Source organism: Oncorhynchus masou, chromosome 29 (assembly GCF_036934945.1).
Source record: "Oncorhynchus masou masou isolate Uvic2021 chromosome 29, UVic_Omas_1.1, whole genome shotgun sequence".
In the NCBI taxonomy this organism is placed as follows: Eukaryota; Metazoa; Chordata; class Actinopteri; order Salmoniformes; family Salmonidae; genus Oncorhynchus; species Oncorhynchus masou.
In genome coordinates this window covers 87,684,040-87,704,330 of record NC_088240.1, presented here as the reverse complement: position 1 = coordinate 87,704,330, position 20,291 = coordinate 87,684,040, and the positions used below count along the sequence as shown (strand labels likewise).

The following is a 20,291-nucleotide window of genomic DNA, read 5'->3' as shown; positions in this document are numbered from 1 at the left end:
CCACACAGATACACATAAGATAAATATTAAGTGATCAGTTACCTGTCCTCCAATGAGAAGCCGTCGATCCCCCCTCCACCCCCGACCCCCAACGGCTCCTGCTTGAAGAGGACACTCTCCGACAGAGAGCGGATGCTGCCCTCCTGCCAGCTGCTGGAGAAGATGCCCCCACAATCCCACTGTGGAAGCCTTGGCACCTCCTCCTGTGGAACCCCTGCCACCTCCTCCTGGAGTTGGAGAGGGAGTTGGAGATCGTTCTGAGTGTGAGGGGAGCAGCAGTAGATGGACTTGTCCTGTTTCAGCAGAGAGCCCAGCAGTGAGTCAGGATCCAGGGTTCCACCCTGGTTGTCGTTGGTGATATTTCCTGCAGGGCTGGTGGTGCTGCCTGCTAAGGAGTCCCCTGTTACCAGAGTCTTGGGGAAGCTGGTGTTGTAGAGAAGAGCCTCCCCAGTGGTGTAACTGAAAGGCAGCTGGAGGCTCCGCTTCCTTAGGTTGTCCTCTCCCTCTTCATCACTGAAAACAAGTACATTTTAGTCTTTTAGCAGACGCTCTTATCCAGAGTGACTTACAAGAAAAATTAGGGTTAAGTGCTTTGCACTTAAGGATTCCAACCAGCAACCTTTTGGTTACTGGCCCAACGCTCTTAACCACTAGGCTACTTGCCGCCCCAATGGAATGACATTAAAGAATGAGGTTGTGTGTGTGCGTGCCGAGACGTACGTGAGGACTCTTTGGGATGCGATGATACACTCAGGCCGTCCGTTCTTGTAGACCAGTCTGGCGTTAGCCTGCACCCACACCCAGCCAGTCAGCTTGGTCAGCAGCCTGAATACTGTCATCCCACTCTCTCCGGTCTTCATCACTGGGCATGGAAACACACAAACACACACATTAACCAAGTTACACAGGAGAAATGTGTATAGGACACATTCATGCAGTTTAACTGATAAACTAAAAACATCCCCAAAAGTCACTAGGGATGTGGCAGATGGCAAAAAAAAAGCTGACATTTAAACAGAATTGTTCTCCTTGCTGTTTCTGTAAAAAAGATACAGAAAATTCATAATGTTTCATGTGAATTGACAATGCAGCTGCCAGCAACGGTTTGGGTCTCACGGTGCATCCCTTTCAGATGCTGAAGCATTGCACCTGTACTACAATTCCTGTACCTCAATTCCACTTCGCAAAGTTGCCATTTCCTTCTCATTTAACGGGACTTCGCTGCTGTCACTTGCGTTTCTCAGCCATTTTTCACAAGTTAACGACAATGACGTAGTGGTGGAGAGTCGACTCCAAAAGAATCGATTCCTCGACTCCTTGCACAACGACTCCCGCTGTCGACTCCTGTTTCTGAGTGTTAAGATTAGATTGCACTAAGAATCGACCCCTGTTTCTGAGTGTTAAGATTAGATTGCACTAAGAATCGACCCCTAAGATTCAGTATTTTTGGAACGGAGGAGAATTATTAGTTGCCAAACCTCTGAGAACACAAACACTGGCATCTTTCATAGAGAGCTAGCGAGGGCCAGGGAGAGAGGAGGCGCACATTATAGGCAGGTCGGACACCAGGCAAACAGTCAGAACCACGCACTAGGCCTATCTATCTGTAATCAAAAGCTGTCTCTCGTAACGTAAACTCACGTAAACTCGTACATCATCTTGGTCCGTACAATTGCCCTTATTTTAGCGTCCCAAAAACATAATACTTCCAGATCAACTGTAATGTCAATACCATTGTAAAGCACAATTTCTCCCCTTTCCAACAGAATCAATTACATGACCTAAACACTGCCCGTTTCTGCATAATTCAAGCAGGCAATGAGCCCCGTTGGGTCTTTTCAAAAATGGAGTGTGGGAAAGCGAAACTAATGCGTGATAATGAGAAGGAGATGTCATGTGGGAAAATTTCTTTTTTTCACTCGATCTGTCCAACTTATCGCCTCTGAAATGTAAATAAAACACCATAAAGAGTTTATATAATGTGACATTACATACCTATTTGAAGGTTTGTGTCAAATTTGACTTGAGTTTTTAGGGCAGTGATAAAGTGATCTTCAGAAGTAAACAGTTTTTTTGAGAGTCGTGATCGCTTGCAGTGAAGATGTAAAAAATGACTAGGTATCCCACCTTACCCCGTCACTGTCCATTTCTTGTTTTTAAAGGATGATAGAAGTGCTACACCTGGTGGAGAGAGACTATAAGACCGAAATAGTAGCTTTAAGAGTGCTGTACGTTATGACATGACACGTCTAGATGAAACGGAGGGTCTGTTTTTTCAATTTTTCTCCAATACTATAGAGCCATTACCATGTCGATCAACGCTTGAATAGAAACTTAGTTCACACCCCTGATTTTGACGTAAACACAGTCGCCACAGTCCCATTAGTTTTCTTTGTAGCCTCGTTTGAATGTTGCGGTTGCACACATTTGTACGGAATGGGGTGAGTTTACGTTAATGGAATGCTGTATCTTGCCATTTCTTGGCTTGCAATGTTTCGTAACTTCTGCAAAGCAGGGCCTGTCACTGGGGCTGGGCGCTATACCGTATTTGACGATACACGGGCATTGATGCAGAGACCGGTTTGGGTTTTTACTTTACCTTCTAGAACGGTACTTGAATGTTTGGTTTGTTAAATGTGGTACACCTTGTGTAAAGTCCATTTTTATAGTTTACTTCGCTACTTGAGTCATCTCTATCCACTCTCTCCATGCTGCTTTCCAGACAGACCTAGGCCTGCACCATGCATTGCATGGGCAATGCAGCACATGCAACAATGTTGATGAAAATGATGCTGTTTTCACCTTGCTTCTTACTATAATTTTATTAGCGTTCTACAATTACACTATTGATTTGTGTTTCTTACATCTGAAAACAGCTAGTTGTCTTTTCTTAGTAAGTTGGGCCTAAATCCTGTTAGCCACTAATGCTAATCGCTAGCTAGCTAATAAATGTACTGAGTCAGAGCAAACACAATCAGCTATACAGCCTGATAATACCAGTGATGGTGTAGATCTAAATCAACATGTTGTCTAAATCAGAGGAATACGCGAAGAAAGAATATGTTAGCTACATGAAGTAGCTAAGAGAGAACATTCAATGTAGCCAAAGATTATAGGGTCCCATAGGAAACACTTCTCAACAGTTCCTACCCTGTCACAATAACTCTTCCCTGGCATTTTCATTCGTAGTCATGTCAAACACTGAATTCAAATGGCCCACTATTATATTCCAACTAAAGAATTAGAATAATCTTTCTATTTCCATGATTCCAACAGTTCAATCATTTTTTTGGTTGAAGTTGAATTGAACAGTATACAACAATCAGAATGGAGACCCATTGAAATCACTTAGAATGTATGTGTTGCCACCCTTGGGTCACACTTCTCAAAGAAAATTGTGAACATTTATTATTCAAAAACATAAACTTTCGTCAATATAATTGTTTTTTGCCTGATATGATATTTTGGCCATATCACCCAGCCGTACCTATCACCAATGAATAGGCTAGGATATATTACACAACAGACCGAAGACTGAACACACACTCGCATCATTAATAAAGAGCAGGCGAGCCAGCGCGAAGGGGAGGGGGCAGGCAAAAATTATGTCTTGGTCTTGCATGTTTCGCAAATTCTCCAAAGTAGCCTCAGGTTTTATTTAAAATTACACAACTTTCCACAGGCATTTATAGCATACCGTTTAGTTAGGCTATAAAACTGAAAATAACATTTTAACTGCACCGATTTTAGCAAAAAAAACTATGATTTTTCATAACATTAAGGATCCCAACTCTGTATAAAAGTTTGAATGTTTAAATGTTCACACCTCTGCTTGTCACTAAATGTCTAAATCAAATTTCAATCAAAATTGCCTTCAGGGATTAATAAAATGTGGTCTTGTCTTGTTTTATCATATCTTAAAACACCATTCATTTTTTAGAAGTTGCAGGAATGAATCTGTTCAGAAAGTCCCCTGGGACACTGGCTGTAGAATGTGCAACTCAACATGTAGAATGTGCAACTCAACATGTAGAAGGAGCTACTCAACATGTAGAAGGAGCTACTCAACATGTAGAAGGTGCTACTCAACATGTAGAAGGTGCAACTCAACATGTAGAAGGAGCAACTCAACATGTAGAAGGAGCAACTCAACATGTAGAAGGTGCAACTCAACATGTAGAATGTGCAACTCAACATGTAGAATGTGCAACTCAACATGTAGAATGTGCAACTCAACATGTAGAATGTGCAACTCAACATGTAGAATGTGCAACTCAACATGTAGAAGGAACTACTCAACATGCAGAAGGAACTACTCAACATGCAGAAGGAACTACTCAACATGCAGAAGGAACTACTCAACATGCAGAAGGAACTACTCAACATGTAGAAGGAACTATTCAACATGTAGAAGGAACTACTCAACATGTAGAAGGAACTACTCAACATGTAGAAGGAACTACTCAACATGTAGAAGGTGCAACTCAACATGTAGAAGGTGCAACTCAACATGTAGAAGGTGCAACTCAACATGTAGAAGGTGCAACTCAACATGTAGAAGGAGCTACTCAACATGTAGAAGGAGCTACTCAACATGTAGAAGGAGCTACTCAACATGTAGAAGGAGCTACTCAACATGTAGAAGGAGCTACTCAACATGTAGAAGGTGCAACTCAATATGTAGAAGGAGAAACTCAACATGTAGAAGGAGCAACTCAACATGTAGAAGGAGCAACTCAACATGTAGAAGGAGCAACTCAACATGTAGAAGGAGCAACTCAACATGTAGAAGGAGCAACTCAACATGTAGAAGGAGCAACTCAACATGTAGAAGGAGCAACTCAACATGTAGAAGGAGCAACTCAACATGTAGAAGGAGCAACTCAACATGTAGAAGGAGCAACTCAACATGTAGAAGGAGCAACTCAACATGTAGAAGGAGCAACTCAACATGTAGAAGGAGCAACTCAACATGTAGAAGGAGCAACTCAACATGTAGAAGGTGAAACTCAACATGTAGAATGTGCAACTCAACATGTAGAATGTGCAACTCAACATGTAGAATGTGCAACTCAACATGTAGAATGTGCAACTCAACATGTAGAATGTGCAACTCAACATGTAGAAGGAACTACTCAACATGCAGAAGGAACTACTCAACATGCAGAAGGAACTACTCAACATGCAGAAGGAACTACTCAACATGTAGAAGGAACTATTCAACATGTAGAAGGAACTACTCAACATGTAGAAGGAACTATTCAACATGTAGAAGGAACTACTCAACATGTAGAAGGAACTATTCAACATGTAGAAGGAACTATTCAACATGTAGAAGGAACTATTCAACATGCAGAAGGAACTACTCAACATGCAGAAGGAACTACTCAACATGCAGAATGAACTACTCAACATGTAGAAGGAACTACTCAACATGTAGAATGTGTAACTCAACATGCAGAAGGAACTACTCAACATGTAGAAGGAACTACTCAACATGTAGAAGGAACTACTCAACATGTAGAATGTGTAACTCAACATGCTGTGTGTTTGAAATGTGACCCACACGTTTTTGATCTCGGTCTGTCAGTCTCCATGAACTACACTACATGATAGGACTGTGTGCAGCAGGAGAGCAGTCTTACTCCTCATGTGGTTCTCAGCACAGTGCAGCATGTCAGCAGCATGGATGAAGTGGTATCCCGAGCCATGGTTGCACAGCTCAGCCTCAGTGTAACCCAGCAACATCTTCCCTCTGTACAGGAGGACAGGAAAAACACAGGAAGCACAATGAAAACATGATCAAAACATGGCTCCTCCCTACTTCTGAATAGATCACAAGTGATCTAAAAGCATAATTAATCATTAAGGCACAAGAGGGTGTGTTATATGGCCAACATACCACGTCTAAGGGCTGTTCTTATGCACGATGCAAAGCAGAGTGCCTGGATACAACCCTTAGCCATGGTATATTGGCCATATACCACAAAACCCCAATGTGCCTTATTGCTATTATAAAGTGGTTACCAATGTAATTAGAGCATTAAATATATGTTTTGTCACACCCGTGGTAAACGGTATACTGACATATCATGGCTTTCTGCCAATCAGCATTCAGGGCTCGAAACACCCAGTTTATAATCTCAAATATGACGAGATTGCGCTGATGGTTCCTCTTAAAATGTATAAATGACTTGAATTATTAGGTTTATTTGACAGGGAACACATACAATTAAAACATACATCTCAAAAGAAATGTGATACATTGTACTAGATTTAGCTCAATAGCTCGTTCACAACTCCAGTACCTGGGCAGGTGAACAATAAAATGATTTACCATTCAGACGGCAAGCTTTGAATTCTATGTAAAATATTGTAGTGAAGTGGTCATGTTCCCTATGTATTGAAGGTGCTTAGCAGCAGTAAGCCCCACTAGACAGGCCCACTACTGTTATCGCCACTCACTTGGCGTCGCAGGCAATGGGGGTGAAGTCCAGCTTGTGCTTGGTCTTGAAGATGAAGTTCTTGGTGCGGATCTCCAGGATGGTGGGGGGCTGCAAGGGAGAGGCCAGGGCGAACAGAGCCAGCTGAGGAGGGATGGCCTTGCCCTCCTTTGTCCTCTCGCTCTGGCCATGGAGGAACTTCAGACGCCCCTGGATGTTCAGGGCCTGGAGAACACAGAATAGCCCTTAAACATAGTCAGGGCTGTGTCCCAAATGGCCCCCTATTCCATCCTGATGACGCTCGATTCAGACAGGAACATTAGTTAAATAAGATCCCATTAAACTGCTGGAAGGAGCGTCAAGATTATCAATGAGCTGGAGCTCTTTTTATTGAGTACACTTTTCTCCATGCAACTGGTAGCACCTTAAAGGGAAATTTCACGAATGTTCAACATCCTATTCATCATCAACATATGTGAAAATGGCATCTTTCTATGTACTGTAGTAAAAAATATGGAGGAAGATAAGTGTTTCCAATGATATCATTGGTGCACATTTTAACCAATTATGAGGAGGCATTACCTACTAATTGCTCCTAATTGTCTATGAATTGGTTGTCATTGGAAACACATCTTCCTCACTTTTTTACTACAGAACATAGAAACATGCCGTTTTCACATATATTGGTGTTGGGATGGTGCTGGATTTAAGCTTCAATACTGAGTTTATGTAATAAGAAAACAATTTCCAATTCCAGCTAAATCTAATTATTCAGTGATAACTTGACATTCACAAAACTGTAGAGAAATGCAAAAACAATCCAAAAAAGTAGAGAATATTTCTCAAAGCTTGACTGCAAACGCTGTCTGTAGGAAAACTTCCTGGTCTGGATAAGCAGTCTTTGGCCCCACCCTTTCCTGAACTCAAAGGGGAATTGGAGAGGCCTCACACGGATTCCCCCACTTCAGGACAACACATATTTAACCCCTTCCTGACACGCCACTCATCCTCAAAGAAAGTGCCTTCAGTGGCTGTCATAATGCAATTACAAGGAGATGAGAGTTGATTACCATTGAGCTCTAGTACACTGTCCACAAGTAATCTTTTCAAATAATTATTTTCAATGATTAGGGTTGAAAAATCCTTCCCTAAAATTCCCTAGATTTTCCAGAAATTGCAGAGATTTCCTCCACGAACTTACTAGGAAGCCAGTGGAGTTGTCCAGGAGACATCTTAACCTGCAGACAAAGTTGCGTTCCAGGAAGGTGGAATTCTCTGGTGGGAGTGCCTCTGGCTTGTAGACTGTGTTAGCCTGTGGCGAGGCTGGATCTTCAAAGGCCAGAGAGGTTGAGGGGGGGGGCATAAAATTACACATACAGCATACTATAGCTATAATAGTGAGTTACAGGATGTAGAGAAAATAGTATCTTCGTATAGTAGACTAACTCTTAGCAGCAGCCCTCACCCCGAGCTGCAAACCTCCCCGGAGGGGACTGTTAACACTACAAACCAGAATGTTATGCCCCATGTCATTAGCCATTTCCTACTGAGGAAAGACAGAATGCTAGGTAATACTCTCAAACGTAGAGTTTCTTATCCAGGGCCGGGCCTAGGTCAGGCTCACCCCAGCCAGGTGCCACTTCTGGTCCAAGGTGCTAAAACGCCTCTCAGGATGCAAGGTGAAACACTGCTCCACACTACGATATGGAGAGAGAATACAGTGACAGACTGTCTGGATAATATCAAAGATAGTAAACCCCCAGTGCTCTATGATCAGTGTAACACGAGTAGGGCAAAGGACCCGTACAAAAAAAATGGTTCTCCCCATGGAAACAACGTTGTTACTCGTATGACCAGAGAATGTGAAATACTCCTTGATTTTAGAAAGACACAAGCCGAGTGGATAGGTAGAGGGTGTTTTATGGCTTTATAAAAGCTTTGAAAAAAAGTGTTGACAGTGTTGAATAAAATCTTAAACATGAACTCTCAAAAACAGCATCTCTTCACTGTATTTGTTGACAGTCTCTCTAGTCATGACTTTGTTTCTCGCAGTAGTTTTGAAATCTCATAGTAGTCGACCATCAACTTCACTGTGGGCTCGTGGAAGCTGTGACACAGTGATCTGAAATATCTGATTGGCCAGTGGTAGGCCTATAGGTGCACTTGATTTGCTATTCGGACCTGCCAGGTAGGTGGAGTTTGTACCGTCAGACACATGAAATGGGACAAAATGGGAACACTTCAACTACCCGGCGTGCAGGACAGCTGAATCAAGTGCACCTAAAACAAACATTGTAAAAGTAATACAAAAATAGGAATGCAAGGCTTTATTGTTGGGCTTTATACAGAAATGTTTGGCGATCTACTTGGAAAGCCTTGGAGATCGACCAGTCGACTGCAATAGACCGGTTGGATGGACTAGAACATCTAGGCCTACATTCCTGGCTGACACAGCAGAGATACTGTACATTCAAGGAGGTTTAAGTTTCACAAGTGGTTACTTTTGTGGCTCTCTTCACTTCCTAGTAGATACCATGTTTCCCTGTGCTTCACCAGCATACATGGAGCTGCTGGACTTCATGTCATATTAGAACATTAGGTAGCAGACACCCTAGGACTAATATATATATAATGAAGGAACCTGCCAGGGGGAGCTCAATTAATATAAGATCTGGGGCAAGATGGGTTAGATAGTGTGGATTGGAGAGTGATAGTCTATAAGAAACACACGTGCTGGTACAAATTGCATGTCGGCTGTCTGTGTGGTGAAAAACTCATTCCAGCGCAGGTGAAAAATGCAGCTTTACCTGAGACCAGCTGTCCAGTGTGAGGGTGGGATTGGAGGTTACCTGAAACCAGCTGTCCAGTGTCAGGGATGAGGGTGGGATTGGAGGTTACCTGAAACCAGCTGTCCAGTGTGAAGGTAGGGTTGGAGGTTACCTGAGACCAGCTGTCCAGTGTCAGGGATGAGAGTGGGGTTGGAGGTTACCTGAGACCACTGTCCAGTGTCAGGGATGAGGGTGGGGTTGGAGCCTACCTGAGACCAGCTGTCCAGTGTCAGGGGTGAGAGTGGGGTTGGAGACTACCTGAGACCAGCTGTCCAGTGTCAGGGGTGAGAGTGGGGTTGGAGACTACCTGAGACCAGCTGTCCAGTGTCAGGGGTGAGAGTGGGGTTGGAGACTACCTGAGACCAGCTGTCCAGTGTCAGGGATGAGAGGGGGGTTGGAGGTTACCTGAGACCAGCTGTCCAGTGTCAGGGTGGGGTTGGAGACTACCTGAGACCAGCTGTCCAGTGTCAGGGATGAGAGTGGGGTTGGAGGTTACCTGAGACCAGCTGTCCAGTGTCAGGGATGAGAGTGGGGTTGGAGGTTACCTGAGACCAGCTGTCCAGTGTCAGGGGTGAGAGTGGGGTTGGAGGTTACCTGAGACCAGCTGTCCAGTGTCAGGGATGAGAGTGGGGTTGGAGGTTACCTGAGACCAGCTGTCCAGTGTCAGGGATGAGAGTGGGGTTGGAGGTTACCTGAGACCACTGTCCAGTGTCAGGGATGAGGGTGGGGTTGGAGACTACCTGAGACCAGCTGTCCAGTGTCAGGGGTGAGAGTGGGGTTGGAGACTACCTGAGACCAGCTGTCCAGTGTCAGGGATGAGAGTGGGGTTGGAGGTTACCTGAGACCAGCTGTCCAGTGTCAGGGATGAGAGGGGGGTTGGAGACTACCTGAGACCAGCTGTCCAGTGTCAGGGATGAGAGGGGGGTTGGAGGTTACCTGAGACCAGCTGTCCAGTGTCAGGGATGAGAGTGGGGTTGGAGGTTACCTGAGACCACTGTCCAGTGTCAGGGATGAGGGTGGGGTTGGAGACTACCTGAGACCAGCTGTCCAGTGTCAGGGGTGAGAGTGGGGTTGGAGGTTACCTGAGACCAGCTGTCCGGTGTCAGGGTTGTTCAGGGCCCAGTGGAGCTGTCTCTGTAACTCTGCTCGGTCCTCCATATGAATGACGTCATAAACACTCTGATGGACGACGTCTGACTGAGAAGCAAAAACATCCACCATCATCAAAATACAAGTCTGGTAAACTACAAGAAAACAATGCAAACATGGACATTAATGATGCTAGACAATACATCCTTCCTCTTCCCATCACTTATCTGATGGATCTTAGTCCTGACTTGTACTCTACAAATGTGCTCTGTACTGGGCCTTGGATTCAACCTGGGTTTAGTTCCGATACCCAAATGGACTTATTAGACTTGGTATCTGTTTAGGTCCTGGCTTTCGTTCATGTTGAGGAAATACCAGAGCAATCAATTTTGTTCGGTGTGACCAGTGAAATTCACACGCAAACCGTTAGGTAACACAAATAGTGATATGGACACTAGTAAATAAGCAGTGCTTACGCATTAGATGTTTTAACCCTATAGAAAATAGACTAATGTTTCACGTTCTAAAGTCACATGCACAAGTACAGTGAAATGCCTTTCGTGCAAAGCCCTAACCCCAACAATGCAGTATTCAATCAAATGTAATACTAAAAATGGAGGGGAACACTGGTTAATTAATAGCACGAAGTGAATGTGGATGTGAGGTGTGTGATTGTAGTGAATGTGAGGTGTGTGATTGTAGTGAATGTGAGGTGTGTGATTGTAGTGAATGTGAGGTGTGTGATTGTAGTGAATGTGAGGTGTGTGATTGTAGTGAATGTGGATGTGAGGTGTGTGATTGTAGTGAATGTGGATGTGAGGTGTGTGATTGTAGTGAATGTGAGGTGTGTGATTGTAGTGAATGTGAGGTGTGTGATTGTAGTGGATGTGAGGTGTGTGATTGTAGTGGATGTGAGGTGTGTGATTGTAGTGGATGTGAGGTGTGTGATTGTAGTGGATGTGAGGTGTGTGATTGTAGTGAATGTGAGGTGTGTGATTGTAGTGAATGTGAGGTGTGTGATTGTAGTGAATGTGGATGTGAGGTGTGTGATTGTAGTGAATGTGGATGTGAGGTGTGTGATTGTAGTGAATGTGGATGTGAGGTGTGTGATTGTAGTGAATGTGGATGTGAGGTGTGTGATTGTAGTGAATGTGGATGTGAGGTGTGTGATTGTAGTGAATGTGGATGTGAGGTGTGTGATTGTAGTGAATGTGGATGTGAGGTGTGTGATTGTAGTGAATGTGGATGTGAGGTGTGTGATTGTAGTGAATGTGGATGTGAGGTGTGTGATTGTAGTGAATGTGGATGTGAGGTGTGTGATTGTAGTGAATGTGGATGTGAGGTGTGTGATTGTAGTGAATGTGGATGTGAGGTGTGTGATTGTAGTGAATGTGGATGTGAGGTGTGTGATTGTAGTGAATGTGGATGTGAGGTGTGTGATTGTAGTGAATGTGGATGTGAGGTGTGTGATTGTAGTGAATGTGGATGTGAGGTGTGTGATTGTAGTGAATGTGGATGTGAGGTGTGTGATTGTAGTGAATGTGGATGTGAGGTGTGTGATTGTAGTGAATGTGGATGTGAGGTGTGTGATTGTAGTGAATGTGGATGTGAGGTGTGTGATTGTAGTGACTGTGGATGTGAGGTGTGTGATTGTAGTGACTGTGGATGTGAGGTGTGTGATTGTAGTGACTGTGGATGTGAGGTGTGTGATTGTAGTGACTGTGGATGTGAGGTGTGTGATTGTAGTGAATGTGGATGTGAGGTGTGTGATTGTAGTGAATGTGGATGTGAGGTGTGTGATTGTAGTGAATGTGGATGTGAGGTGTGTGATTGTAGTGAATGTGGATGTGAGGTGTGTGATTGTAGTGAATGTGGATGTGAGGTGTGTGATTGTAGTGAATGTGGATGTGAGGTGTGTGATTGTAGTGAATGTGGATGTGAGGTGTGTGATTGTAGTGAATGTGGATGTGAGGTGTGTGATTGTAGTGAATGTGGATGTGAGGTGTGTGATTGTAGTGAATGTGGATGTGAGGTGTGTGATTGTAGTGAATGTGGATGTGAGGTGTGTGATTGTAGTGAATGTGGATGTGAGGTGTGTGATTGTAGTGAATGTGGATGTGAGGTGTGTGATTGTAGTGAATGTGGATGTGAGGTGTGTGATTGTAGTGAATGTGGATGTGAGGTGTGTGATTGTAGTGAATGTGGATGTGAGGTGTGTGATTGTAGTGAATGTGGATGTGAGGTGTGTGATTGTAGTGAATGTGGATGTGAGGTGTGTGATTGTAGTGAATGTGGATGTGAGGTGTGTGATTGTAGTGAATGTGGATGTGAGGTGTGTGATTGTAGTGAATGTGGATGTGAGGTGTGTGATTGTAGTGAATGTGGATGTGAGGTGTGTGATTGTAGTGAATGTGGATAGTATTAAGCCATTTGAAATTGGGATAACAACAGGATTTACATTTGGCTATTAAGCTGATTGAAATGTGGATAATATGTACTGAGTGAATGTGTGGTAGTGTGTGTGTTATTCTATATGTAAGCAGAAAGACCAGTCTATAGAGACCATAGCATTTATGACTATAAAAACTATCGAAAGTATGGATGCTGAGGGTTTTTAGATACTATGGATGCTATAGGGACTGTGATGCTCAGGGACTATAGATGCTGTAGAGACTATAGGGACTGTGATGCTCAGGGACTATAGATGCTGTAGAGACTATGGGGACTGTGATGCTCAGGGACTATAGATGCTGTAGAGACTATGGGGACTGTGATGCTCAGGGACTATAGATGCTGTAGAGACTATGGGGACTGTGATGCTCAGGGACTATAGATGCTGTAGAGACTATAGGGACTGTGATGCTCAGGGACTATAGATGCTGTAGAGACTATAGGGACTGTGATGCTCAGGGACTATAGATGCTGTAGAGACTATGGGGACTGTGATGCTCAGGGACTATAGATGCTGTAGAGACTATGGGGACTGTGATGCTCAGGGACTATAGATGCTGTAGAGACTATGGGGACTGTGATGCTCAGGGACTATAGATGCTGTAGAGACTATGGGGACTGTGATGCTCAGGGACTATAGATGCTGTAGAGACTATGGGGACTGTAGAGACTATGGGGAACCATGGCAGTGATTCACATGACTGAAGAAAGGTAGAGCTAGTCTCAGAGATTACCGAGTGTGTTTGGAAACAATACTAAGTGAATGTGGATGTGAGAGTTGTGGAAGTGTGGAAAGGATGTGTTAAGGTGATTGAAATATGGATGTTAAGGTGATTGAAATATGGATGTTAAGGTGATTGAAATATGGATGTTAAGGTGATTGAAATATGGATGTTAAGGTGATTGAAATATGGATGTTAAGGTGATTGAAATATGGACAATAAGAAAATAGAAATTTGGATAATAAGCTGAATGAAATTTGGATAGGAGTTTGATATGGAGAATAATAAGAGATATTATTACTATTAAGTGCTGAGTGAATGAGAGCTGCCAGGGGACTGGCTCCGGTGTGAGAGGTAATATGGGAGATTACTGAGTACGTGTCTGAATGAATACCCCAATCTGTTCTGTGAGCTAAGTTTTCGATCTATAACGTTATCTACGGTTATTATACATGTATAGGAAGTATCGGCAAGCTGGTCTTAGGAGAAGGATAGAGTGAGGCCAGAGAAGCCTCAGTGACAATTGTCTGTAGGCATTTATAAAAGGTGTCTACGTGGTCAGAGAACCACTGAAACCGTTGAAGTTACATATGCGTAATAACTATGAAGTGTCTAAATGTGTCTGCAGCCACTACTCGTGTGTAACGATAGTCTACATGGTCTGAGAACCACTGATAATAGCACAAGGTATTACTGTAGGCATTTAGAGTCATTGATGCACATGAGTGGTATGGATGTCTGTAGGCATTTAGAGTCATTGATGCACATGAGTGGTATGGATGTCTGTAGGCATTTAGAGTCATTGATGCACATGAGTGGTATGGATGTCTGTAGGCATTTAGAGTCATTGATGCACATGAGTGGTATGGATGTCTGTAGGCATTTAGAGTCATTGATGCACATGAGTGGTATGGGTGTCTGTAGGCATTTAGAGTCATTGATGCACATGAGTGGTATGGGTGTCTGTAGGCATTTAGAGTCATTGATGCACATGAGTGGTATGGGTGTCTGTAGGCATTTAGAGTCATTGATGCACATGAGTGGTATGGATGTCTGTAGGCATTTAGAGTCATTGATGCACATGAGTGGTATGGATGTCTGTAGGCATTTAGAGTCATTGATGCACATGAGTGGTATGGATGTCTGTAGGCATTTAAAGTCATTGATGCACATGAGTGGTATGGATGTCTGTAGGCATTTAGAGTCATTGATGCACATGAGTGGTATGGATGTCTGTAGGCATTTAGAGTCATTGATGCACATGAGTGGTATGGATGTCTGTAGGCATTTAGAGTCATTGATGCACATGAGTGGTATGGATGTCTGTAGGCATTTAGAGTCATTGATGCACATGAGTGGTATGGATGACTGTAGGCATTTAGGATCTGTAACGTTATATCGGGAATCTGTGTACGTGAGAGATATGAAAGGTACTATTCCCGAATATGCTGTTAAATAGAACTTGTGTATATATCTAAACCCATGTATGAATAGAACACAAGTCTAAAGGAGAAATTGGCGAAGAAAAGTATACTGGGTTACTAGAGATTTGATAGTAACAATGGAGAAAAAAAAATATTATATACAACTTGCACACCCAAACGGAGACGTACGTATGTGGTGTACAAAATAGAGAAATTAATAGTATAATGGGTTACTAGATTTGATAACGTAACAAATGTATGAAAGTATAATTGGTTACTTGAGTTTAACTTGCTAGGTAGAGACTTATTATGGATAGAGCGCGCCATCTACAGTTCATCTTAAAATAAGACATTTAATAAGTGTGAAGTCCTAGTTGAGGGAAACAGATATGGAGGTTAGTGAAAATAAGAAAGTGAATGGTAATATGTGGCTTTCAGATAGCACTCTAATAATGCAATATCGTAGTAATTTGAAGAGTAAATGTTTCAATATAAGGTCACATGACGAACAGATGGATTGTGCATTGGGACGGATATTAAATTAGAGGCCACCATCTGGTGTTTGGGTGAGAGATATGTTTCCTGTGGAACAATAGATAGCAGCCAGTATTAACTGAACTCAAACATGCTGTAAGGGACACCGTGGGGACATTTGGGACAGCGGTATGAATAAAACACATTTTTGATAAGTTAAATTATTGTTACTCAATTGAATAGTTTGGGTAGCACAAATGATTTAAGGTAATGTCATCTAAAACAATGATATGTTTCCATTGCGTGGAACTGTCCAGAATTGAAGTAGATTCAAGTAAATGTTTTACGTAACAAATATTGAGCTGATAAGCCAGCACCAACTCTTTGAAGGTCCTATCAGATTTGTTAAACAACAGGTTTCTTTTGAGAGAAGCTGTAATCTAATGCTTACCTTAAAATATAATGATAATCATCACAGATTGACTGGTAAGAGGGAATGTGATGGAGCATTTTATGTTTGTGCTCTTCTAATAACCAATTTCTGTGTTCATGCTAGTGAATGATTGAACAAATCCTCAATATCAGGATCTACAAATGTGCAATTTGGCAGTTCGCCCCAATATCTCAGTTTCAAAGTCTCAGCCTAGAGAGAAGAAGCCTCATGAGGTATTGTTCGATCACATGAATGAAGCAAACGTTAATGATTAATTAATTATGAAATGATGAATAAGATAAATTATGCAAATATAACTTGTCTGCAGTAAATAAGAGAACTAAAGGGACTGTCCCGGAAGAGCTCCTGATCGACATGTGTACTTGATGCATTGAGTTGGTTGGAACCAGTGCTAATAATAACGAATTATTAATTTAAGATTGACTTTGTGTGACCCTGTGTAGAATTTCCACAACAGATGCATTACAGAAAGTACTTTTACTAGATTAAACTATGGAAACTCCATACATAACTGTTTAATGCAAGAACTACTAGCATAGTAATCAAATGTGCTTCAATAACTATTTATTTTGAATGAGGATGGGAATTAAGAATCTATAGCCTACTTTTTTATCCCAGTCAGAACTAACACTTACATATGAGTGTGCCACAAATGCACTGGCTGGCTAGGCTACCTAGACCTTTTCATCCCACATTATGGACTGAAAGTGGTGACAAATTATCAACAAAGTGATGACATATAAGGTGTGAATAACTTTTTAATTACAGGTGCATTACGAAGCACTCTGCATAAAGCAAGCTGAGACATATTTGTTCTATGATCAAATTGCAGTTGGTCTCTGTGTTTCCCTCAGAATCAGCCTGAACAAGAATTGTTCCACTGCACCAGAGTACAGAGAGGAATGAAATACACCTTCACTCTACATTTTCACTGAGTTTACACCTTCACATTTCAAATTCATTCCATGTTTGCTTCATGCATTACATCATCCTGTCAAATAAAGGGAATGTTGCACATGCACTCTGGTTTGTTTTTACAGTAGTAAATGTTGTACATGCACTCTGGTTTGTTTTTACAGTAGTAAATGTTGCACATGCACTCTGGTTTGTTTTTACAGTAGTAAATGTTGCACATGCACTCTGGTTTGTTTTTACAGTAGTAAATGTTGCACATGCACTCTGGTTTGTTTTTACAGTAGTAAATGTTGCACATGCACTCTGGTTTGTTTTTACAGTAGTAAATGTTGCACATGCACTCTGGTTTATTTTTACAGTAGTAAATGTTGCACATGCACTCTGGTTTGTTTTTACAGTAGTAAATGTTGCACATGCACTCTGGTTTGTTTTTACAGTAGTAAATGTTGCACATGCACTCTGGTTTGTTTTTACGGTAGTATGTTGTACATGCTCTCTGTTTTATCTTTACAGTAGTAATTGTTACATTAGACATTCCAGACTGACTTGATGAAAGAGGATTAATCTCGCTTTTGGTTTTCCTGGTCATACTTGCTGTAGTCTGATTTTGGTAATCTATTAATGTTTAGGGTAGTTCATGTTCATGCAAAATTAGGAGGCAGGGAGGAAACGTGCCAGAACTGAACATGGGTAGTACAGTAGTAGTTAGCTAGCTAGCTAGTAGGGCAATGTGAATCTTACGTGCATTCTATGTAAATCGAAGACATCCAAGAAGGAAAATTAACAACTTTAGTGGGTTAAGGAAATGTTCAGCCTATAATTAGCAAATTAGTTCAATTTGAAATAAAACATACATTTGATTAGCTGGCCGATTTTGATTTGATAGCCAGCAAGCTAAAGTTATTAGCTGTCTGGGTTTCTATGGGCTGAACAATGCTAGCTAACGCTAGCTAACGTTAGTTGCTGCTTGCTAGCCACAAGATCGTAACATTTAACAAGTCGCAGTTCTCTATATGTCACTCATTTTAGTGTAGAAGGGTTTTTATAACGTTTGGAAAATGTGTGTGATGTTTTATGCACCCTATTCATCATGTTAGACGATGTCCAAACTCCGGAGGTTTGTGCTATAGCTACAGTGTGTTTTTACCTGTCCCTGAAGGGCTGGCTGGAAGCTGAAGCTGGTCATATGTCAAAAATAACAGATCATGATTCATTCCATTTGAAATGGGGATATCCAACCCTTCACTATTGATGCTTTGTGCAGACACATCAAAGCAGCCATTCCAGTCTCAGGAAGACTCAGAGCTGGTGTCAGCCAGACTACATTTATAGAAAGCTAAAAAGAGGCCCTTTACTTGGTGAAAGCCCAATTGTAGAGAGGTTAAAGAGCCTTTACCTGGTGAAAGCCCTGTTGTAGAGAGGTTAAAGAGCCTTTACCTGGTGAAAGCCCAGTTGTAGAGAGGTTAAAGAGCCTTTACCTGGTGAAAGCCCAGTTGTAGAGAGGTTAAAGAGCCTTTATCTGGTGAAAGCCCAGTTGTAGAGAGGTTAAAGAGCCTTTACCTGGTGAAAGCCCTGTTGTAGAGAGGTTAAAGAGCCTTTACCTGGTGAAAGCCCAGTTGTAGAGAGTTAAAGAGCCTTTACCTGGTGAAAGCCCAGTTGTAGAGAGGTTAAAGAGCCTTTACCTGGTGAAAGCCCAATTGTAGAGAGGTTAAAGAGCCTTTACCTGGTGAAAGCCCTGTTGTAGAGAGGTTAAAGAGCCTTTACCTGGTGAAAGCCCAGTTGTAGAGAGGTTAAAGAGCCTTTACCTGGTGAAAGCCCAGTTGTAGAGAGGTTAAAGAGCCTTTACCTGGTGAAAGCCCAGTTGTAGAGAGGTTAAAGAGCCTTTACCTGGTGAAAGCCCAATTGTAGAGAGGTTAAAGAGCCTTTACCTGGTGAAAGCCCTGTTGTAGAGAGGTTAAAGAGCCTTTACCTGGTGAAAGCCCAGGTAGTCCTGGATGGTGGAGGATGCATAGAAGATTGTGCCACCAGCTGTGACGACCAGAACAAAGCCATTCAACACCTGAGAGGAGAGTGGAATAGAACTGATTAGTATATCGTTACACACTGAACAAAATATAAACGCAACATGCAAAGTGATGATCCTATGTTTCATGAGCTGAAATAAAATCATCCCTGTTAGTGAGCATTTCTCCTTCACCAGGATAATCCATCCACCTGACAAGTGTGGCATATCAAGAAGCAGATTAAACAGCATCATTACACAGGTGCACCTTCTGCTGGGGACAAAAGTCCACTTTAAAAAGGTGCAGTTTTGTCACACAACACAATGCCACAGATGTATCAAGTTGAGGGAGCGTGTAATTGACATGCTAACTGCAGGAATGTCCACTTGAGCTGTTGCCAGATCATTGAATGTTCATTTCTCTGCCATAAGCTGCCTGCAATGTTGTTTTAGAGAATTTGGCAGTAAGTCCCACCCACTTGGACGATCCCAGGGCCTAATGAATTTATTTCAGTTGACTGATTTCCTTATATGAACTGTAACTCATTAAAACCTTGAAATTGTTGCCTTAATATGTGTTTAGTATACATGATTACATACACATCTAGACTACATGTCTACAGCTATAAAGAGCAAACAGCAAAATGTGAAATGTCAAAGGAACTGAAAGGCCGATAGAGTTTTGTCTGTGTCCCAAATGGCACACTATTCCCTATGTATTGCAAAACATTTTGTCAAAAAGTATGACTCAATAATCCATGCTTTCTGGGAACGTTCTAAAGACTAAAGTTATGGGCGGAGTTAGAATGTTGGCTGTCAGAAGTTTTACAATGTAAATGTATTTTAATCCGTCTGTCTGCATATTTCAAACATGGCATATGAGGGTGCAGTGAGATTACCGATGGGTTCTCACACTGCATCCTCGCCATTCATCTGGAAAAAAAACATGCTAAAAAGCAGGAAAATCGACCAATCCTCTTTTGTTAACACAATGGAAAGGTCAAATTCTTTATTATCTAAATGTTGAATGTGTGTGGGCGACTCAAGAGAAACAAAATGGTGCAGTTTGGGGCCATGTGGCGGAGAGTGATGCAGGTGCTGGAGATGGGGGTGTGTGGGTCTGTCTCAGCAGGTGTGATATAGTCGATGTTTGTGTGATGTTGTCGTTTGTATGGGTATGTTTTGTATTGTTTGAAAAAATAAAAATCAACATTTAAAAATGTGTTTTCTGGAATAGGGTGCATTTGGTCAAAAGTAGTGCACTATACAGGGAATAGGGTTCCTTTTGGGAAGCAGGCATTGTGTTTGTATCTACCTATTCCATGTCAGTTCAAAGATCAGACAGTTCAAGGATCAGACACGCAACAGTATATGATTAACTCTGGAATTATTTGGACAGGAAAAGCTAACATGCCACATGGCCCTGCATGGTGTGGTTCATCTGCAGTTCATCTCAACTTAAACCAATAACTTTCCAATGTAAAAAATC

At 42.2% G+C, this 20,291-nt stretch overlaps 2 protein-coding genes across 2 annotated transcripts in view; one reads left to right on the top strand and one right to left on the bottom strand.

Annotated features, from left to right (window-relative positions):
- Positions 1-20,291, top strand: part of ahr1a (aryl hydrocarbon receptor 1a) — a 359,463-nt gene that overhangs the window by 316,186 nt on the left and 22,986 nt on the right.
- Positions 1-20,291, bottom strand: part of LOC135521300 (aryl hydrocarbon receptor-like) — a 28,642-nt gene that overhangs the window by 4,416 nt on the left and 3,935 nt on the right. The window contains exons 2-8 of the mRNA XM_064947218.1: positions 18,770-18,859; positions 10,354-10,468; positions 7,645-7,772; positions 6,466-6,668; positions 5,646-5,755; positions 721-862; positions 43-513 (exon numbers count right to left, since the gene is read on the bottom strand). Coding sequence (XP_064803290.1) covers positions 43-513; positions 721-862; positions 5,646-5,755; positions 6,466-6,668; positions 7,645-7,772; positions 10,354-10,468; positions 18,770-18,859 — 1,259 coding nt within the window. The remainder of the gene's footprint in view (positions 1-42; positions 514-720; positions 863-5,645; positions 5,756-6,465; positions 6,669-7,644; positions 7,773-10,353; positions 10,469-18,769; positions 18,860-20,291) is intronic.